At 44.8% G+C, this 23,707-nt stretch overlaps 1 protein-coding gene across 5 annotated transcripts; it reads left to right on the plus strand.

The window, feature by feature from the left end:
- Window positions 1-128: 128 nt before the first annotated feature.
- Window positions 129-22,233, plus strand: LOC149440483 (uncharacterized). Of its 5 annotated transcripts, none has more exons than XR_016307608.1 (3): window positions 16,163-16,223; window positions 17,779-20,838; window positions 20,889-22,233. XR_016307608.1 is itself a non-coding variant. In XM_089658566.1 (2 exons), the coding sequence occupies exon 2, from the start codon at window positions 2,573-2,575 to the stop codon at window positions 4,256-4,258; it is 1,686 nt and encodes a 561-aa protein (XP_089514692.1). In that variant the 5' UTR covers window positions 129-240; window positions 2,464-2,572; the 3' UTR covers window positions 4,259-4,933. The 5 variants fall into 5 exon arrangements, 3 of the variants coding, with proteins under 3 accessions (XP_089514692.1, XP_089514694.1, XP_089514693.1); XR_016307607.1 differs by having other exon boundaries at window positions 17,779-20,399; window positions 20,491-22,233; XM_089658566.1 differs by lacking the exons at window positions 16,163-16,223; window positions 17,779-20,838; window positions 20,889-22,233 and adding exons at window positions 129-240; window positions 2,464-4,933.
- The last annotated feature ends 1,474 nt before the right edge of the window (window positions 22,234-23,707 follow it).

Here is a 23,707-nt window from a genome sequence, read left to right on the forward strand (position 1 = left end):
GAAGGCGGAATATGGAAATGTAACAAGGAAGGCAGTTATTAATATCACCACAAGATGGTGGTCACCTACTGCTTGTGGATGCTCAGACAGGAAGTGATGTCAGGAGAAACAGGAAGTGATGTAGAGAGGAACAGGAAGTGATGTAAGGAGAAACGAAGTGATGTAAGAGAAAGGCAGGAAGTTATCGGAGAGAGAAAAGAACGAGACAGAGAGGAGACATCCCTGGATAACACTGTGGAGGTAATCCTCTTCTTCCACCGTCGTGTCCGTCCCCTTCCTTCACAGTTATAGACCGGATACATCCTAAATATAGAGCCATTTATCCAACCGTCCATCCGGAGCCTCTGGTTTATAGACCGGATACGTCCTAAATATAGAAGCATTTATCCAACCGTCCATCCAGAGCCTCTGGTTTATAGACCGGATACATAATAAATATAGAGACATTTATCCAACCGTCCATCCGGAGCCTCTGGTTTATAGACCGGATACGTCCTAAATATAGAACCATTTATCCAACCGTCCATCCAGAGCCTCTGGTTTATAGACCGGATAGGTCCTAAATATAGAACCATTTATCCAACCGTCCATCCAGAGCCTCTGGTTTATAGACCGGATACGTCCTAAATATAGAACCATTTATCCAACTGTCCATCCAAACCAGGACTGAGGAAGCCTCGCTGTGACGGGCTCATGGTGGAATTGCGTTCTCTATACACAGAATTATAATGTAGTAATGAAAATGCATTTATCTCAATGCTCATTAACACCCACCCACTCATTACTTCAATACACACTAAAGCGCCTACCGCTTCCACATGCTTTTTGATGTGTTTTTGTTGCTTTTTTGAAGCTATAATGAAGCGCGGCAAATGCCCTGTGTGTGTTGATTTGCTATTTGTTTTAAAGGGGTCCCTTGTTAAGTAGATTCCCTGCTCAGTAGTGACCCCCATCCCTAATGACTCCCCGCTCAGTAGTAATCCCCATCTCTGCTGATTCCCCGCTCAGTAGTAACCCCCATCTCTGCTGACTCCCCGCTCAGCGGGGAGTCAGCAGAGATGGGGGTTACTACTGAGCAGGGAATCTGCTTAACAAGGGACCCCTTTAAAACAAATAGCAAATCTACACACACAGGGCATTTGCCACGCTTCATTATAGCTTCAAAAAAGCAACAAAAACACATCAAAAAGCATGTGGAAGCGGTAGGCGCTTTAGTAGTAACCCCCATCTCTGCTGGCTCCCCGCTCAGTAGTAACCACCATCTCTGCTGACTCCCTGCTCATTAGTAACCCCCATCTCTGCTGATCTCCTGCTCAGTTGTAACCCCCAGCTCTGCTGATCCCCCGCTCAGTAGTACCCCCAGCTCTGCCGATCCCCCACTCAGTAGTAATCCCCAGCTCTGCCGATCCCCTGCTCAGTAGTAACCCCCAGCTCTGCCGATCCCCCTCTCAGTAGTAACCCCCAGCTCTGCCGATCCCCCGCTCAGTAATAACCCCCAGCTCTGCCGATCCCCCGCTCAGTAATAACCCCCAGCTCTGCCGATCCCCCGCTCAGTAGTAACCCCCAGCTCTGCCGATCCCCCGCTCAGTAGTAACCCCCAGCTCTGCTGATCCCCCGCTCAGTAGTAACCCCCAGCTCTGCCGATCCCCTGCTCAGTAGTAGTAACCTCCAGCTCTGCCGATCCCCCGCTCAGCAGTAACCCCCAGCTCTGCCGATCCCCTGCTCAGTAGTAACCCCCAGCTCTGCTGATCCCCCTCTCAGTAGTAACCCCCAGCTCTGCTGATCCCCCTCTCAGTAGTAACCCCCAGCTCTGCCGATCCCCCGCTCAGTAGTAACCCCCAGCTCTGCCGATCCCCCGCTCAGTAGTAACCCCCAGCTCTGCCGATCCCCCGCTCAGTAGTAGTAACCTCCAGCTCTGCCGATCCCCCGCTCAGCAGTAACCCCCAGCTCTGCCGATCCCCCGCTCAGTAGTAACCCCCAGCTCTGCTGATCCCCCGCTCAGTAGTAACCCCCAGCTCTGCTGATCCCCCGCTCAGTAGTAACCCCCAGCTCTTCTGATCCCTCGCTCAGTAGTAACCCCCAGCTATGCTTATCCCCCCCCTTAGTAGTATCCCCCAGCTTTTCTGATGCCCCACTCAGTAGTAACCCCCATCTTTGCTGATCTTCCTCTCAGCAGTAACCCCCAGCTCTGCTGATCCTCTGCTTTGCTATTCCTCCTCTCTCTCCAGTCCCCATTCACCTCCCACTACATTGCTTACATGCTGTGCACCGTATGTGTTATTTGCTAGTTCCTCCTGTTCTGGTCCCCCAGCTCTGCTGATCTTTTGCTGATCAGTCCTCTCTCTGGTCCCCACTCACCTTCCACTATCGTGTTCAATGCGAGAGCTCTGGGAAAGTATTGAATGATAGACATGACTTCTGAGTATTAAAACAAAAATAACGTATATTAAAACTGTTTTCCAGCAGGTGCACAGTATCTTTGGAATTTAAATACATCGGAGAGACGTGTTAGTAAATCTGCAGATTGGGCCACAGAAGATAGCGACATTGCAAAATATTCTATTCAAGATCAATGGATCCTTCTAATCCAGAGGATTTTTCTGATAGATCCCATACTATGACTTCAGATGTCCATCTAAGATCAATGGATCCTTCTAATCCTGAGGAATCTTCTGATAGATCCTATACTATAACTTCAGATGTCCATCTAAGATCTATGGATCCTTCTAATCCTGAGGAATCTTTTGATAGATACCATACTATGACTTCAGATGTCCATCTAAGTTCTATAGATCCTTCTAATCCTGAGGAACCTTCTAATAAATCCTGTACTATGACTTCAGATGTCCGTCTAAGTTCTCACAGTGCTGACAGATCAACAGACCCATCCAATCCCCAGATATCTTCTCCAAGCCATGAGGGAGCTCACACAGAAAGGAACTCATTGTCCTGTTTGGTGCACGGGAAAACATTCACTGAGAAAGAAGCTCTTCTTAAACAACAGAAATCTCACAAGACTGAACCTCCTTATTCATGTTCAGAGTGTGGGAAATGTTATTCTAGGAAAGACACCCTTGCTGTTCACCAGAAAACTCACAAGTCTGAGCGTCCTTATTCATGTTCAGAGTGCGGGAAATGTTATTCTAGGAAAGACACCCTTGTTGTACACCAGAAAACTCACAAGGCTGAGCGTCCTTATTCATGTTCCGAGTGCGGGAAATGTTTTTCTGACAAAGGGAGCCTTCTGAAACACCAAAAAAATCATACTGGTGAGCGTCCCTATTCATGTTCCGAATGTGGGAAATGTTTTATTAGGAAAGTACATCTTCAGAAACACCTGAAAACTCATACTGGTGAGCGTCCCTATTCCTGTTTAGAGTGTGGAAAATGTTTTGCTGACCTAGGAAACCTTCTTAATCACCAGAGAATTCACACAGGTGAGCGTCCCTATTCCTGTTCTGAGTGCGGAAAATGTTTTTCTGAAAAAGGAACCCTTCTGAAACACCAAAGACTTCACACCGGTGTGCGTCCACATGCATGTTCAGAGTGCGGAAAAAGTTTTTCGCATAAAGGATCTCTTCTCACACACCAGAGAAGTCATACGGGCGAGTGTCCGTTTACCTGTTCAGAGTGCGGAAAATGTTTTTCTGAACAAGGAAACCTTCGTAAACACCAGAGAGTCCATACAGGCGAGCGTCCTTTTTCCTGTTTAAAGTGCGGAAAATGTTTTTCTGAACAAGGAAACCTTCGTAAACATGAAAGGCGTCACGCTGGTGAGCAGTCCAGTGAACGTCCTTATTCATGTTCAGAGTGCGGGAAATGTTTCATCTTAAAACCAGACTTTGTTAGACACCAGAGAATTCACTCAGATGTGCGTCCCTTTACATGTTTAGATTGTGGGAAATGTTTCACTTCTAATGGATCCCTTGTTACTCACCAGAAAACTCACTCAGGCGAGCGTCCTTATTCATGTGCAATGTGTGGGAAATGTTTCACCGTAAAACGAGGCCTTATTGCTCACCAGAAAATTCACTCAGGCGAGCGTCCTTATTCGTGTTCGCAGTGCGGGAAATGTTTCACGACCAAAAAAGTCCTTGCTTCCCACCAGAGAACTCACTCAGGCGAACGGCCCTATTTGTGTACAGAGTGTGGAAAATGTTTCGCCGCAAAACACTCGCTTCTTGGACACATGGCAAGACACATCTCAGAGCATCCGAACAACTTTCAGACGGCGGTGAATGTTTTACAGATCACATGAGTCTGGAGAGAAGACGCCCGCTGACTCTTTTGACCGATGGACGATGGCTTTTATCAGGTGGCGCTGTTTAGTTCATAGAAACTGGAGGATTAAAAAAAAAGTGCGTTGTATAATGGGAGTCACATGCTGGCAAAAGTCGTTTCATTGATCGGTGGAGTTTGAGTCGCCTGTTGGCTATTTCTGTTTCTTGGAGACTTCAAATGGTGGGATGTGCCTCCTCTAGGTTCCTCCCTTCCCCCTTTACCACCCCCACCATTTTACCTGTTTACCAGGGAACAGTTATAGTCCCATAGGCTGTGATCTCGGGGCAGTGCTGTTCTTAGGCTTCACGCTGTGATCTCAGGGAAAAACCAGCGATTCAGCCTTCAAGGGACAGGCGACTAAAAATCAGGGTTGTCCCAACAAATCTGGGATTCTTGGCAAGTATCTAGCAACCCAGGATTCAGCCTTCAAAGGACAGGAGACTAAAAATCAGGGCTGTCCCAATAAATCTGGGACTCTTGGCAAGTATCTAACAAGCCAGGATTCAGCCTTCAAGGGACAAGCAACTAAAAATCAGGACTATCCCAACCTATCCGGGACTCTTGGCAAGTATGTAATTATAGTAATAAAGTGATTTACATATGAATGTTGCAATATTTGAATATGAAATAAATTTATGTGTATATCACCGAATTCGACTGTACCCAATGTGACAGGGCGGTGCTGGTCTTAGGCTTCATGCTGTGATCTCGGGATAAAGCCAGCAATTCAGTCTTCAAGGGACAGGTGACTAAAAATCAGGGCTGTCCCAACAAATCCTGGACTCTTGGCAAGTATCTAATTCTAATAAGAAAGTCATTTACATACGAAGGTTGAAATGTTTGAATATGAATTGACTTCATAGGCAAATCACCAAATTCCATTATACACAATGTGACAGAGCAGTGCTGGGTGGAGGTATTGACAGTTAGGGCTTCGTGCTGTGATCTCAGGGTGGTGCTGGTCTTGGGCTTCATGCTGTGATCACGGGATAAAACCAGGGATTCAGCCTTCAAGAGACAGGGAACTAAAAATCAAGACTATCCCAGCAAATCCAGGACTCTTGGCAAGTATGTAATTATAGTAATAATGATTTACATATGAGTGTTGCAATATTTGAATATGAGTTGAATTCATATATAAATCACAATGTGACAGGGCAGTGCTGGTCTTAGGCTTCATGATGTGATCTCGGGATACAACCCAGGATTCAGCCTTCAAGGGACAGGCGACTAAAAATCAGGATTATCCCAACAAATCTGGGACTCTTGGCTAGTATCTAATTATAGCAATAAAGTGATCTACATACGAAGGTTGGAATGTTTGAATATGAGTTGAATTCATAGGTAATTTAGAATGTGACAGGTCGGTGCTAGTCTTAGGCTTCATGCTCTGATCTTGGGATAAATCCGGGGATTCAGCCTTCAAGGGACAAGCGACTAAAAATCAGGGCTGTCCCAACAAATCCGGGACTCTTGGCAAGTATCTAACAACCCAGGATTCAGCTAGTATCTAATTATAGTAATAAAGTGGTTTGCATATGAATGCTGCAATATTTTAATATGAATTGTATTCATGTGTACAAGTTCGATTGAACCCAATTTGACAGGGCAGTGCTGGTTTTAGGCTTCATGCTTTTATCTCAGGATTTGGCCTTCAAGGGACAGGCGACCAAAAATCTTGGCAAGAATGTAATTTTAGTAAGAAAGTTCTCATAGAAAACAGTACGGATCTGCCCTCACCTTTGCAAAGACGGCACCATAAACGTTTCCAAATATGCAGGCAACACAATGACAGCAGTGACAATACGTGGGGCCACCAACACGTATGAACAGCTGTATGAATAGCCGCGCACAAAATTAGCAATGACAGCAATACATAGGCAAAAAATAAAATGGGAATAATACGGGAACGTGGTCTGCCTGGTACTTGCATTCTACAGAAAATGGCAATGTGGATCTTGCCTACTGAATGCAGAATGGATCACTGCTAAAATGTCCCGACCCCTAGCATCCAATCAGGATTTCTGCCCTTTCATCGGTGGTCAGTGAATAGTATAGATGGGACTTGCTTACTGAATGTAGAATGGATTGCTGCTAAAATGTCCCGACCGAAAACGTCCAATCAGAAGTAGGCACCGTTCTCTATGAGCAGTGAGCGCGTTTGTCAGGTCATTAATTGTTACTTTGCTAGCATCCAATCGTGTTGTGATCTCAGGACAAAACCCAAGATTCAGCCTTCAAGGGACGAGCGACTAAAAATTAGGGCTGTCCCAACAAATCCGGGACTCTTGGCAAGTATGTAATTAGAGTAAGAAAGTTCTCATAGAAATGGTACTGATCTGCTCTCACCTTTGCAAAGACGGCACCATAAAAATTTCCCAATATGCGGGCGACATACTGACCACATTGGTAATACGTAGGGCCACCAACAAGTGACTGTGACCACTTATCAACAGCTGTATATATAGACGGGCATGGGGTTAGCAATGGCAGCAACTGTGGTCCCAGCTCTCTTCATGTCATTGACCAGCTCCTCCCTTGTAGTTCTGGGCTGATTCCTCACCTCTCTTATCATCAGTAATACCCCACGAGGTGAGATCTTGCATGGAGCCCCAGTCCGAGGGAGACTGACAGTCGTCTTTAGCCTCTTCCATTTTCTAACAATTGCTCCAACAGTTGATCTATTTTCACCAAGCTGCTTGGCAATTGCCCCGTAGCCCTTTCCAGCCTTGTGGAGGTCCACAATTTTGTCTCTGGTGTCTTTTGACAGCTCTTTGGTCTTGCCCATGGTAGTAGTTGGTGTCTGACTGACTGTGGGGTGGACAGGTGTCTTTAAAGAGCTCAGACAGGTGCTACTAAGTTAGATTAATGAGTGGAGTAGAGGTGGACTTTTTAAAGGCACAGTAACAGGTCTTTGAGAGCCAGAATTCTTGCTGTTTCTTAGATGTTCAAATACTTATGTTCAGCAGTGCCAGACAAATAAATTCTTTAAAAATCATACAATGTGATTTCCTGAATTTTTTTTTTTTAATTCTGTCTCTGAGTGGGAATGAACCTACAATGTGAATTTCAGACCCCTCCATGATTTCTAAGTGAGAGAACTTGCAAAATCGCAGGGTGTTCAAATACTTCTGTTCCTCACTGTATATATCACAAGGTTGTCATACGGAGGGAGGAGCCTGAACATGGCGGCTGTGGGGAGCGAGAGGCACTAGCTCTCGGCTAGGTCCCACTTCCCGACCTCCCTAGTGACCCTCAGAAATTGTCCTACCGGAGTCTGGAGGGCTGTGGAATGGAGCCCGGAGAGCCGGAGAGGGGAGCTGGACACAGGCTGGAGTGACGCGCCAGCCCCTCCGGCGCTTCGTGTAAGAGAGATCCGGATGGCTGGGAGGCGAGGTGACGTAGTGGGGGCATGTGACCAGCCGCGGAGGATCTCTGGGGGAAGAGAAAGCCGGCCGGCCGCCTGATGTAACGGAGAGACGCCGGCTTACTGTCACCGGCTCTCTGTTGCCCACAACCCCCGGCTTACTGCTGCCTTCTACCCCCGGAGTGCTACTGTCTGCAGCCCCCGGCTTGCTGCTGTCTGCGGCCCCCGGCCAGTTGACTGTGCGATCCTGGGTCAGGGAGACCCGGGAGTGCTAGGAGACCCACCCTGCATCCCTGGGACGAAGAGAAAAAAAAAAAACGAGGCACAGCGTCAGAAGCCAGAGGAATCCCCCCCCCCCCCCCAGGACAGAGCTGATGTGAAGGCCCTCCACCCAAGCTTGGAGCCACCGACCGGAGAAGAGAGGGGTGAGTGAGAGCTGTGGGGGGTTTATTGTGTTGTGGTCTCCTGAGTGACATTGAGGGTCCAAGGGGTAAAGGAGGAGAGGGGAGGATTCCCTGGCTATAGAAGAGAAGAGGCCCAGGTGGCCTAGGAGAGCAAAATATAAGGAAAATCAGCAAATTGGTCTGGATCATAAACCATAAAGGGGAGGTAGAACCACACCTAGAGAATATAGAAGGCAAAAGACATCTAGAGGATATGAAGAATAAAGGTCCTAAGGGAGCAGGGCTCAAAGGGTCTCAATCAGGCACGATAAAGAAATTTACATCATATGGAAATATTACGCCAGAAAGGGCCCAAGGAGTAAGTGCTAAAGGGGAAATGGACACTAGCACAGGACATAGTCCTAGATTATCACTGGGTATGAACAGCAGCTGTAGCCAACAAATAGCGGATGGCTTGGGAAAAAAAGAACTTGATGGTGAACTACAAGTACCGAATAAGAAGGAGATGACAGAAATGTTTCAAAGTCTGGAGAAAACGATAAAACATGAAATGACAGGTATTCGAAACGACTTAGGGCATTTGCTATTGAGAATGGAAGAAACAGAGGAGAAAGTTAAAACCCAGGCCCAAACCATAGATAATCTAAGGAAAAAAACAATCTATTTGGAGAAAACCCAGAAAAAATTGCTCTATAGGATGGAAATTCAAGAAAATAAAGAAAGAAGGAGTAACCCCAGGGTGCGAGGAATTCCAGAGTCTGCAAAAGGGGAAACATTATATGAACTAGTTAATAAAATCTTAAACTCCATAAGAGACAGACCTGAAACAGATGTGATTGAACTGGATGGAGTGTTCAGAATAGGAAAGTTCAAACAAGCTACTGAGAGGGAAAGACCGAGAGATATAGTTGCCCAGTTCCAGAAATTTGGGGTCAAAGATGAGATATGGAAGAAGATCAAGGGAAGATCATTAATTAAGTATGGAGATGTGACTATTCAAATTTTTGCGGACTTAACACCAGAGACTCTGTGGAGAAGGAGATCCCTGAGACCCCTATTAGATCAAATGAGAAAACAGAACGTGCAATATAGATGGGGTACCTCAGCATCTCTAATTGGCTGGAAAAATGGGGTTACAGCATATCTGAGATTTCCAGAGGATTTGAAAGATTTTTGTGATAGACTGGATTTGCAAAGAATGGAGATAGTTGGGTGGGAAGAAGAAGAAGAAGAAAAAGGAGATATGGATGACAAAAGAAAGGAAGACTGGCAGCGGGTCGGGGGGAGGGGGAGGGAGGCCCTGGGGTTGGGGAGAAAGGGGACGGAGAATTAAGTATAAAATATGCTTTTTTTCTTCTCTCTCTTTATCCCTCACCCCCCCTTGTATCCCCCCTGTTAAAGGGGAAATCCCTCTGGAAACTCCGGTGAAGGGGGGGAAGTAAAGGTTATTGCTGAACCCAGCTGATAGAGAAAGGGGAGCTGGGGAGGTCGGAGGAAGAGGTGAGCCGTCCATGGGCGGAGCTTACGCCCAATATTTTAAATGAGACGTGGAAACAGTTCCACAAATGTTTGGTAGGCAGTTTATAAGCCTAAAAATGGGTAGGGGAAAAATAAGGGAGGGGGGGTGGGGGGGGAGATAGGGGAGGGAGGGGGAGGAGGGGATACGGGGCTAATATTCTGCAAGATATTCGGGTCTAATAGGAGAAGACGAAACAGAAGAGAGATAGACAGAATCAAGAAGGATGGAAGAAATACAGTTTATAACATATAATGTGAATGGGTTGAATTGTCCTGGGAAAAGATTTAAGTTGTTTAAAGACTTACATCACAGGGCAACGTCAGTGGTATTTTTACAGGAGACACATTTTGAGATAGAATCAAACGTGAAACTAAAATCCAAATATTATCCAACATGGTATTATGCTGACTCTCCAATTAAAAGAGCAAAGGGGGTGGCAATAGGATTGGCAAAGAATATGAGATTTGAGTTGGAAGATAGAAAGACTGACCCGGAGGGGAGATTCCTGTTCCTGAAAGGTAAACTACAGGGAATTGAGTGTACACTAGCCAATATATATTGCCCCAACAAGAAACCGGAGATCTCTTTGAAGGGTTTGCTGAAAAAATTGATAGATTTTAAAAAAGGGCGTTTGATAATAGCAGGAGATTTAAATCTCTGTATGGACCCACTAAAGGATGCAACCTCCCTTGTGCAGAGAGAGGGGGGTAGGTCTCTGAGAGCTTTGAAGAAGGCGATCCACGAGTACCAACTGGTGGACATCTGGAGATTAATGCATATGAAAGACAGAGACTATACCTTCTTCTCTAATGCACATGAGATATACTCGAGACTGGATTACATTTTAATAGATCATCAACTCATTGAAATGCTGGTTAAAATAGAAATAGAGACAAGAACTTTCTCGGATCATGCCCCTGTCATAATGAAAATGGGATGGGGAAGAAGGTGGACGGGAGGCTTAGGATGGAGGTTAAATGAGGCTCTTCTCTTGGATGAGGATATTGTGCAGAAGATCAGGGAAGAGATTAAGGTATATTTCAAGGAGAATGAGACAGAGGAAGTATCGACAGCTGCAGTATGGGAAAGCCATAAGGTATATATAAGAGGAATCTTGATTGCGATGGGAACAAGGAAGAAAAAAGAAAGAAGAGAGAGGGTTAGTGGACTCCTAAAGGAAATCCTGGATTTGGAGCAGATACATAAGAAGAAAATAACAATAGAAACGAGACAGAAGTTAATGGAAAAAAAAGACGAATTAGAGAGATTGATGGAAGAGGAGAGGAGAAGAGTATATAACAAAGTATTAAGTGAAAGATATAGATGGGGAGATAGACCAGGAAAATACTTAATGAGAGCCCTGAATAAAAAGAAAAACAGGAATTATATAGAAAAGATAAAAAGCCCTAAGGGGGAGTTGGTCCACTCAACTAAAGAAATCATTAAAGTATTCACGGAGTATTATATAAAGTTGTATAACATCAGTCACCAAGGTTCACCAAAAGAAATTAGAGAAGATATTAACGAAAAAAGGATGATATATTTAAAAAATGCGGGATTGCCAAAGCTCAGTGAAACACAATTGAACTCCTTGGACGCGGAAATTTCCCAGGAAGAAATAGAGGCAGCATTGAGAAGTACAGGGGGTGGGAAAAGCCCAGGCCCGGATGGTTATACAGTTAAGTACTATAAAAAATTTAGTGAAGTACTGTTACCGAAGTTAAAGAAGTATATGAATGACTTGGGAGGAGGAATGGAGGGGAGGAGGGAATCCCTTCACGCCCATGTCGTTCTCATCCATAATGAGGGAAAAGATCCTTCTCAGTGCTCTAGCTACAGACCAATTTCATTATTAAACACTGATACCAAGTTGTGCGCAAAGGTTCTAGCAAACAGGCTGAAAGATCTAATGCCTGAATGGATTCATGGAGATCAGGTGGGCTTTGTCCCAGGGAGAGAGGGGAGAGACAATGGGTTGAGAACTTTAATGCTTATTCAGAAAAGTAGAAAAGGGAAAGCCCCGGTGGTGCTCTTGTCAATTGATGCCGAAAAGGCGTTTGATAGAGTGGACTGGGGCTTTATGATGGACAACTTGGAAGTGTTGGGGATTGGAGAGAGAATGCGTGAGTGGATAGGTAAATTATATAGGGAGCCCACCGCAATATTCACGGTAAATGGGGAGAGGTCGGAATCCATTGGGATGTCCAATGGAACAAGACAAGGCTGCCCATTGTCCCCCTTGTATGTTTTGACATTGGAACCCCTGTTATCAATAATAAGGAATAGTGGAGCGGTAAAGGGAATCCAGATAGAAAATATAGAACATAAAGTAGCGGCCTTTGCGGACAACCTATTGTTTTATGTAGGCAACCCCCGAATAACACTACCAAGTATAATGAAGACCTTGAAGGAATATGGTGAACTATCAAATGTAAAAATTAATCCAACAAAAACAGAGATTCTGAACATCAATATACCAAAGAGCGAAAAAGAAAAGCTACAAAAAGAATTTCCCTTTATATGGAGAGAAAAAGATATAAAATACCTAGGAATAAAACTCGCTACCTCATATAAACAACTGTATAGATTAAATTATATTTCTCTGATAAATGAGACTAAGGACGAACTAAAAAGATTAGAAGGAGGAAATCCATCATGGTTAGGACGTATAAACCTAGTTAAAATGGTAATTATACCTAAAATACTCTATAGATTTCTAATGATCCCAATCAAACTCCCAGAGGCGTTTTTTAAAATAATGAGAAGAATGTTAACAAGATATATATGGAGGAATAAAAAACCAAGAATATCATACGAAACACTAAGTAGGACTAAAGAGAAAGGGGGGATGGGACTACCAGATGTCAAGAGATATTATAAAGCAGTAATTTTAGCAAGAATTTATGATTGGACTTTTAACCATAAGGGGAAAAGTTGGGTAAAAATAGAAAATGAACTGAGTGGAATTAGTTTGAGTAAGATGATATGGGTTCCAGCACATTATAGAAGAATTAAAGAAAGCACCAGCACTTTCAATTTAAATGTTTTAAGGACATGGGATCATTTACATAAACACATGAAATGGGAATTCAACTCTATATTAATGCCTCTTGCAAACACGGAGTATTTCCCTCCAGGAAAAAATGAGATATCAGGGAGATGGTTTAAAAAGGTGGATATCCAATTGAGAGACGTATTGGTGGAGGGGGAATTGAGAACAATTAAAGAATTAAAAGAGAGGGGAGGAGATATGTTTATTAAAATAGATGAGTGGAAATATCATCAATTAAAATGTTTCATTGGAAATCTTCCAAAGCCCTTGAGATTAAAAAAGGAGTGGAATATGTTTGAAAGGCTATTAGAAATTCGTAGAGATGGGAAACACGGTGTTACAAAAATGTATAGAATTCTTACAGAATTAGACACAGACGCTAAGTTAATTTTTATAACAAATTGGGAAAGAGATATGGAGGTGGGGATAGATGAGGATCAACAGAATAAGATATTTAGACTGGTACACGAGAGTGTTAGTATGAGAGATGTTGAGATTAATTATAAATGTCTGACACGATGGCATATTACACCGAGCACTGAGCACAGGATGAGGGGAGAGAATTCAAAAATGTGTTGGAGAGGATGTGGGGAGGAGGGCACGGTGTTCCACATATGGTGGCAATGTCCAAAAATTCAGGTTTTCTGGAAGACAATAGTTAAACTAATAGAAATAATAACTGGAAATGACATAGGGTTAGACCCAACCATGTGTCTCCTACATAATGTTGAGACAACAATAAATAAATATAAAGAATCAGGCGTATGGTACTACTTAAGTGCGGCAAAGGGGTTGATACCCAAGTTTTGGCGGATGACAGAGGTGCCGACGGAGGAGGATTGGATCAATAGGGTAATCCAGATTAGTAGAATGGAAAAATCTTACTATATCCAGGAAGACAGGTTGAAATTATACTATTCGCGATGGGAAAAATCAGGATTGAAAGAGAAATATAGAAAATTATAAACTAGGAAGTTATTTAAAGTTATTGGACCTAGAGAGACTGGAGATCTTGCAGAGGGGAGGGAGGGGGGAAGGGGGGGTAGGAGTGGGTTGGGAGGGAAGGGGAAGAAAAGAGGTAAATAGAAGGGGCAAAGTAGAAATGTATTGATTATTTATATGTATTGTGTCGCTTCATATGGAGTCTTTGTAATAATATGAAAAACTAATAAATATTTAAATTAAAAAAAAAAAAATATCACAAGGTGGTGATGTCATACCTCTCCAACTGTCCCGGATTTTGTGGGACTGTCCCGAGTTTTCAACAAATCCTGTCAGTAGACACTTCCAATTGCAAAGAGCAATTGGACGTGAGTATGAACGCGCAATTGTCATTTAAAGTAACGCAGCGCCTTGTCAGGAAGGGGAAGGGTAATCCTCTGGATGGGGGGGAGGGGAATCCTCTGGATGGGGGGGGGAATCCTCTGGAGGGGTTAATGTTTTATGTTATAACTATTTTATCGAACAGCACAGAGCATACCCGCAAAGGCACGTGTCTATGGCTAGGAAGTGGACGGAGATGCATATTGGCCAGAGTAATGTCAGATGAGACATCATCAGGCTAGGATGAAGGGAAGGTCACTAAGACATGCTTAGACTAGATGAATACTGTTGGCTCCAGAACCATTCAATCTTTATAATGTGAGAAATCGCAAAGAAAACAAAAAACGGGCACAATGGTGCCTCCATCTATATGAGAAAAAGAAGAGTCCAGTCCAGCCCACCATTTATACAAGAAATGTACATAAAATCAGGGCTTTTTTTTCAAGTGGGAACGCGAGCGATCACAGTTCCGGCACCTCCAGCACTGAATGTATGGGTGTGGGTTGTGCTGGAGGATCTATTGATGCTGGCTGCTGAGGGATCTATTGTCATTGAGGGGGATCTCTTTTGTGTGAGGGACTGGTAGGGATCATCTGCTAATGATGCTGGGGTAGATCTTTTGTTGCTGGGGTGAAGTTTTGTTCTGGGCGGTCTATTGTTGTGTGGGGGACCTCTTGTTGCTGATGGGGGTCTGTTTTTTTCATGCAGAGGATTTATTGTTGCTGGATTGGGGTCTAATATAGGTGGGACCTCTTGTTACTGAGGTGGGGGTCCATTGTTGGGGGGACCTCTTGTTGCTGGGGTGGGGGCCCATTGTTGCTGGAGTGGGGTATATTGTTGGGGGGGCCTCCTTGTTGCTGGGGTGGGGATCTATTGTTGCTGGAGTGGGGTATATTGTTGGGGGGACCTCTTGTTGCTGGGGTGAGGGTCTATTGTTGCTGGAGGGGGGTCTATTGTTGGGAGGATCTCTTGTTGCTGGGGTGGGGTCTATTGTTGCTGGAGGGGGGTCTATTGTTGGGGGGACTCTCTTGTTGCTGAGGTGTGGTCCATTTTTGCTGGAGTAGGGTCTATTGGTGGGGGGACTCTCTTGTTGCTTGGGTGGGGTCTATTTTTGGGGGGACCTCTTGTTGGGGTGGGATCCATTCTTGGGGGGACCTCTTGTTGCTGAGGTGTGGGCCATTGTTGCTGGAGTGGGGTCTAATGTTGGGGGGACCTCTTGTTGGTGGGGGTCCATTGTTGTTGGGGGGGCCTCTTGTTGCTGGGGTGGGATCCATTGTTTCTGGAGTGGGGTCTAATGTTGGGAGGACCTCCTGTTGCTTGGGTGGGGGTCCATTATAGGGGGGACCTCTTGGTGGGGTCCATTGTTGCTGGAGTGGGGTCTATTATTGGGGGGACCTCTTGATGCTGAGGTGGGGGTCCATTGTTGTTGGGTGGGGCTCTTGTTGCTGGGGTGGGATCCATTGTTGCTGGAGTGGGGTCTAATGTTGGGGGGACCTCCTGTTGCTGGAGTGGGGTCTAATGTTGGGGGGACCTCCTGTTGCTTGGGTGGGGTCCACTGTTGCTGGAGTGGGGGTCTAATGTTGGGAGGACGTCTTGTTGCTTGGGTGGGGTCCATTGTTGCTGGAGTGGGGTGTAATGTTGGGGTTCCTCCTGTTGTTTGGGTGGGGGTCCATTGTTGCTGGAGTGGGGTCTAATGTTGGGGGACCTCCTGTTGCTTTGGTGGGGTCCAGCGTTGTCACCGCTGTCGGGAAATGTCCAATGACGTGTTCCTTGCCTCGTCTATAGGAGCCCGGCAACATACAGTCCAGTTCTTTGAGGTCCATTCGGGAATTTGTCCCCCGCAGAATTATTATTTTATATTATTTTTATTTATTATAATTGTAATATTTGTAACCCAGAAAAATTCAGATTTTTACAGTTTGTGAGCAAAATAAATAAAAATCCCCAGAGCCAAAACACATCCGGGTCCTGCAGAGGAAGTGACAACAGAGAGAAAGTATTTTATTATTGATTAAGGTAATGGAAGCACAATGTGAGCGCGTCATCATGCATGAGATACAACTGGAGAACGCGCGACGGAACAGGGGGCTTGTTCAACACAGTAACTTAGAATGCCTTTATTACAATCACCACAAGATGGCGATATCACTTAGATCCAGAGGTCCCCTCAGACAGGAAGTGATGTAAGACAGACAAGGTGTTATATAAGGGAAGGACAGGAAGTTGTTGAGAACAGAACGAGGTAGAGAGGAGACGTCACTGGAGTACACCAAGGAGGTAATAAGATATTTTATATTTACACCCAGTAACCCCCCTGTCATGTCCGTCCTCATCCTCCATCGTCCTGTCCGTCCTCATCCTCCATCGTCACTGTGACATCTTTTATCTCCATCATCCACAACTACAGACAGTTATAATGTAATATGTGCCTAGATACGTCCTAAATATAAAACCATTTATCCAACCGTTCATCCAGAGCCTCTGATTTATAAAGAAAACAAATGAGATACTGTATACCATATGAAAGGTCCATCTCCATTCCTCAATAAACCGTCATGTTCCCAACAAATGAGGAGGAGATACTGTACACCATATGAAAGGTCCATCTCCATTCCTCAATATAACGTCATGTTCCCAACCAATGAGGAGTAGATACTGGACACCATATGAAAGGCCCATCTCCATTCCTCAATAGAATGTTGTTCCCAAAAAATGAGGAGATACTGGACACCATATGAAAGGCCTATCTGCATTCCTCAATAAAACATCTTGTTCCCAATAAATGAGGAGGAGATACTGTACACCATATGAAAGGGCCATCTCCATTCCTCAATATAACGTCATGTTCCCAACAAATGAGGAGGAGATACTGGACACCATATGAAAGGTCCATCTCTGTCTCTCAATATAACATCACGTTCCCAACAAATGAGGGGGAGATACCGTACACCATATGAAAGGTCCATCTCCATTCCTCAATATAACGTCATGTTCCCAACAAATGAGGAGATACTGGACACCATATGAAAAGGTCCATCTCCATTCCTCAATATAACATCATGTTCCCAACAAATGAGGAGGAGATACTGGACACCATATGAAAGGTCCATCTCCATTCCTCAATATAACGTCATGTTCCCAACAAATGAGGAGGAGATACTGAACACCATATGAAAGGTCCATCTCCATTCCTCAATATAACGTCATGTTCCCAACAAATGAGGAGGAGATACTGGACACCATATGAAAGGTCCATCTCCATTCCTCAATATAACGTCATGTTCCCAACAAATGAGGAGGAGATACTGAACACCATATGAAAGGTCCATCTCTGTTCTTCAATATAAAATTGTTCTTCTAAAACATAACCAGCAAGAAGATGTCTGTTTGGTAAATTTTATTGGTTTTTTACATTTTCTTTTCTTGTAGGATGTTTTCTCTCTCTGACCATCCTTTTGTCCTGAAACATGTTATACACTAAACATTATGCGCAGCCCTTTGGTGATGTCAGAAGTGGAATGTGCCCTTCCCCCCTTTCCGCCACTACTGTACATCATATGAACGGTATATCTTTGTTCTTCAGTTTGTTTTCAGGAAATGAGGTGGAGGAAGGTCCATCACTATTCTTCATGATAAAAATGTCCTGCATGCACATCTGCTGTCACCTAGTATGGTTTGGGTGTATCATCTGATCTGGTTTATATTCGTTGTTTGCTGTTAAGGTTGTTCCCAATTCAATGCCAGAGCTCTGGGAAAGTATTAAATGGTAGACATGACTTCTGAATACAAGCAGTATAAAAACATAAAGTATAATAAAACTGTTTTCCTGCAGGTGCAAAGTATCTTCGGAATGTAAACACAGAGAGATCTCCAGATTTTACTGTGACTTCAGACGTCCATCTAAGATCAATGGATCCTTCTAGTCCTGAGGAATCTTCTGATAGATCCCATATTATGACTTCAGATGTCCATCCAAGTTCTCACAGTGATGACAGATCAACAGATTCATCCAATCCCCAGGAATCCTCTTCAAGCCATGAGGGAGCTCACACAGGAGGGAGCTCATTGTCATGTTTGTTGTGCGGGAAAACATTCACTGAGAAAGAAGTATTTCTTAAACACCAGAAATCTCACAAGGCTGAGCGTCCTTATTCATGTTCAGAGTGCGGGAAATGTTATTCTAGGAAAGACACCCTTGTTGTACACCAGAAAACTCACAAGACTGAGCGTCCTTATTCATGTTCCGAGTGCAGGAAATGTTTTTCTGACAAAGGAAGCCTTCTGAAACACCAAAAAAATCACACTGGTGAGCGTCCCTATTCATGTTCCGAATGTGGGAAATGTTTTATTAGGAAAGTACATCTTCAGAAACACCTGAAAACTCATACTGGTGAGCGTCCCTATTCCTGTTTAGAGTGTGGAAAATGTTTTGCTGACCTAGGAAACCTTCTTAATCACCAGAGAATTCACACGGGTGAGCGTCCCTATTCATGTTCAGAGTGCGGAAAATGTTTTTCTGAAAAAGGAACCCTTCTGAAACACCAAAGACTTCACACCGGTGTGCGTCCCCATGCATGTTCAGAGTGCGGAAAAAGTTTTTCGCATAAAGGATCTCTTCTTACACACCAGAGAAGTCACACAGGCGAGTGTCCTTTTTCCTGTTTGGAGTGCGGAAAATGTTTTTCTGACCAAGGAAACCTTCGTAAACACCAGAGAGTTCATACGGGGGAGCGTCCCTTTTCATGTTCAGAGTGCGGAAAATGTTTTTCTGAACAAGGAAACCTTCGTAAACACGAAAGACGTCACACTGGTGAGCGGTCAAGTGAACGTCCTTATTCATGTTCAGTGTGCGGGAAATGTTTTGCCTTAAAAGCAGTCTTTGTTAGTCACCAGAGAATTCACTCAGGTGAGCGTCCCTATTCATGTTCAGAGTGTGGGAAATGTTTCACCATCAAAGGAACCCTTGGCACCCACCAGAAAATTCACTCAGGTGAACGTCCTTATTCGTGTTCAACGTGTGGGAAGTGTTTCATCTTAAAAGCTGACCTTGTTAGACACCAGAAAATTCACTCAGGCGAGCGTCCCTTTACATGTTCACAGTGCGGCAAATGTTTCACTTCCAAAGGAAGCCTTGTTATTCACCAGAAATTTCACTCAGGCGAGCGTCCTTATTCATGTTCAACGTGCGGGAAATGTTTCACTCTAAAAGGAGGCCTTGTTGCTCACCAAAAAATTCACTCAGGCGAGCGTCCTTATTCATGTTCGCAGTGCGGGAAATGTTTTGCTACCAAAGAAGCCCTTGCTTCTCACCAGAGAACTCATTCAGGCGAGCGTCCCTATTTGTGTACAGAGTGCGGGAAATGTTTCACTACGAAACAATCACTTCTTAAACACATGACAAGACACAGCTCAGAGCATCCAAACAACTTTCAGACGGTGGTGAATGTTTTACAGATCACATGAGTCTGATTGGAGAGAAGATGCCTGCTGATTCTTTTGACCGATGGACAATGGCTTTTATCTGGGGGGAACCTAGAGGGTAAAAGAAGTGTGTTTTGTAATGGGGATCCTGGGGAAAGTCTTGTTTCATTTATATGTGGAGTGTATTAGGCTGGGTCTTCTGTTGGCTCTTACTTGGAGTCTTGGAGACTCAAAATGGTGGGATGAGTCTATTATAGGTCCCCCACAAACACCACCACCACTTTGGAGGGATGAGCCTACTATAGGTCCCCCACCAGCACCACCACCACCACTTTGGTGGGATGAGTCTACTATAGGTCCCCCACCAGCACCACCACCACCACTTTGGAGGGATGAGTCTAGTCTACTATAGGTCCCCCACCAGCACCACAACCACCACTTTGTTGGGATGAGCCTACTATAGGTCCCCCACCAGCACCACCACCACCACTGTGGAGGGATGAGCCTACCATAGGTCCTCCACCAGCACTTTTGGTGGGATGAGTCTACTATAGGTCCCTTACCAGCACCACAACCACCACTTTGGTGGGATGAGCCTACTATAGGTCCCCCACCAGCACCACAACCACCACTTTGGTGGGATGAGCCTACTATAGGTCCCCCACCAGTACCACCACCATTTTGGTAGGATGAGTCTACTATAGGTCCCCCACCAGCACTGTGGAGGGATGAACCTACCATAGGTCCTCCACCACCATTTTTGGTGGGATGAGCCTACTATAGGTCCCCCACCAGCACCACCACTTTGGTGGAATGAGTCTACTATAGGTCCCCCACCAGCACCACCACCACCACTTTGGAGGGATGAGTCTACTATAGGTCCCCCACCAGCACCACCACCACCAGTTTGGTGGGATGAGTCTACTATAGGTCCCCCACCAGCACCACCACCACCAATTTGGAGGGAGGAGTCTACTATAGGTCCCCCACCAGCACCACCACCACCAGTTTGGTGGGATGAGTCTACTATAGGTCCCCCACCAGCACCACCACCACCACTTTGGAGGGATGAGCCTACCATAGGTCCTCCACCACCACTTTTGGTGGGATGAGCCTACTATAGGTCCCCCACCAGCACCAACACCACCACCACTTTGGTGGGATGAGCCTACTATAGGTCCCCCACCAGCACCACCACTTTGGAGGGATGAGCCTACTATAGGTCCCTCATCAGCACCACCACCACTTTGATGGGATGCGCCTACTATAGGTCCCCCACCAGCAGCACCACAACCACTTTGGTGGGATGAGCTTACTATAGATCCCCCACCAGCACCACCACCACTTTGGTGGGATGAGCCTACTATAGGTCCCCCACCAGCAGCACTACCACCACTTTGGTGGGATGAGTCTACTATAGGTCCCCCACCAGCAACACCACCATCACTTTGGGGGGATGAGCCTACTATAGGTCCCCCACCAGCACCACCACCATCACTTTGGGGGATGAGCCTACTATAGGTCCCCCACCAGCACCACCACCACTTTGGTGGGATGAGCCTACTATAGGTCCCCCACCAGCACCACCACCACTTTGGTGAGATGAGTCTACTATAGGTCCCCCACCAGCACCACCATCACTTTGGTGAGATGAGCCTCCTATAGGTCCCCCACCACCATCACTTTGGTGGGATGAGCCTACTATAGGTTCCACCACCACTTTATGGTATTCCCACTCTCCTTTTTCCATGTTGCATGCTATGAAATAGAAATCCAGTGTGTAGAGCAGTAGTCCCTCATAATAGGCTACGTTGGGGTGCCAACCCAGGAACTGAATGATCAGGGCCTACCAGGGTACAATTTCAGCCCCATCAGCCTCAGAGTTTCTGAAACGAGGGGAGAGGTGGCCCAAGTGGTACAATCACATCATAGCAAATTGGGAGCGATGTGAAAAGATTTGTGTTTTTCGGGGTAATTAGTAGATGGAGGGTGGGAACTTGGGGAGGGGATCCGCATGTGAATGAACGGAATATTGACATATTGATGTTGCAATATTTGAATAGGAATTGAATTCAAAGGTAGATCACAATATGACAGGGCGGTGCTGGGCTTAGGCTTCATGCTGCGATCTCAGAATGAAACCCAGGATTCAGACTTCAAGGGACAGGCGACTAAAAATCAGGACTATCCCAACAAATCCGGGACTTTTGGCAATGATGTAATTATAGTAATAAAGTGATGTACATACGAATGTTGCAATATTTTTTAATATGAATTGAATAAATAGGTAATACACGATGTGACAGGGCGGTGCTGGTCTCGGGATAAAACTTGGGATTCAGCTTTAAAGGGATAGGCGACTAAAAATCAAGACCATCCCAACAAATCTGGGACTCTTTGCAAGTATTTAATTATAGTTATAAAGTGGTTTACATATGAATGTTGCAATATTTGAATATGAGTTGAATTCATATATAAATCACAATGTGACAGGGCGGCGCTGGTCTTAGGCTTCATGCTGTGATCTCGGGATCAAACCCAGGATTCAGTCTTCAAGGGACAAGCGACTAAAAATCAAGACTATCCCAACAAATCCGGGACGTTTGGCAAGTATGTAATTATAGTAATAAAGTGACTTGTGTATGAATGTTGCAATATCTGAATATGAAATCATGTGTATATCGCCAAATTCGATTGTACCCAATGTGACAGGGCGGTGCTGGTCTTAGGCTTCATGTTGTAATCTCGGGCTAAAACCCAGAATTCAGCCTTCAATTGACAGGCAACTAAAAATCAGGACTATCCCCACAAATCCGGGACTCTTGGCAAGAATGTAATTATAGTAATAAAGTGATTTACATACGAAGGCTGAAATGTTTGAATATGAATTTATATATAAATCACAATATGACAGAGTGGTGCTGGTCTTAGGCTTCATGCTGTGATCTCGGGATAAAACCCAGGATTCAGCCTGCAAGGGATGGGCGACTAAAAAGCAAGACTATCCCCACAAATCCTGGACTCTTGGCAAGTATCTAATTATAGTAATAAAGTGATTTACATACGAATGTTGCAATATTTGAATGTGAATTGACTTTATATGTAAATCACCAAATTCCATTATACACAATGTGACAGGGCAGTGCTGGGCGGAGGTATTGACAGGGCTTCATGCTGTGATCTCCAGATAAAATCTAGGATTCAGCCTTCAAGGTACAGGCGACTAAAAATCAGGGCTGTCCCAACAAATCCGGGACTGTTGGCTAGTATCTAACAACCCAGGATTCAGCCTTCAAGGGACAAGCGACTAAGAATCAGGACTATCCCAACAAAGCTGGGACTCTTTGCTAGTATGTAATTATAGTAAGAAAGTTCTCCTAGAAAATAGTACTGATCTGCTCTCACCTTTGCAAAGACGGCACCATAAACATTTCCAAATATGCGGGTAACACACTGACAGCAGTGACAATACAGGGGGCTACCAACACGTATGAACAGCTGTATGAATAGACGCTCACGGAATTTACAATAGTAGCAATACATAGGCAAAATAATGCAGGAATGCGGTCTGCCTGGTATTTGTATTCTACAGAACATGTATATATTGGTCTTGCTTACTGAATGCAGAATGGATTGCTGCTAAATTGTCCCGATCAAAAGCGTCCAATCAGAAGTAGGCACCGTTCTTTATGAGTAGTGAGTGTGCTCGTCATGTCATTAATTGTTCCTTTGCTAGCATCCAATCGTGTTGTGATCTCAGGACAAAACCCAAGATTCAGCCTTCAAGGGACGAGCGACTAAAAATCAGGGCTGTCCCAACAAATCCGGGACTCTTGGCAAGTATGTAATTATAGTAAGAAAGTTCTCATAGAAAACAGTACTGATCTGCTCTCACCTTTGCAAAGACGGCACCATAAAAATTTCCCAATATGCGGGCGACATACTGACCACATTGGTAATACGTAGGGCCACCAACAAGTAACTGACCACTTATCAACAGCTGTATATATAGATGGGCATGGGGTTAGCAATGGCAACAATACATAGACAGAAAAATACGGGAACAATAACGGGAATGCGGTCTGCCTGGTATTTGTATTCTACAGAAAATGGCAATGTGGATCTTGCCTACTGAATGCAGAATGGATCACTGCTAAAATGTCTCAACTGAAATCGTCCAATCAGAAGTGGGACCTCATGTTGCTTGGGTGGGGTCCATTGTTGCTGGAGTGGGGTCTAATGTTGGGGGGCCCTCCTGTTGCTTGGGTGGGGGTCCATTGTTGCTGGAGTGGGGTTTAATGTTGGGGGGACCTCCTGTTGCTTGGGTGGGGGTCCATTGT

The sequence above is a fragment of the Staurois parvus genome, unplaced genomic scaffold, assembly GCF_062004578.1.
Source record: "Staurois parvus isolate SC_StPar_1 unplaced genomic scaffold, SC_StPar_1.0 ptg001079l, whole genome shotgun sequence".
NCBI lineage: Eukaryota > Metazoa > Chordata > Amphibia > Anura > Ranidae > Staurois > Staurois parvus.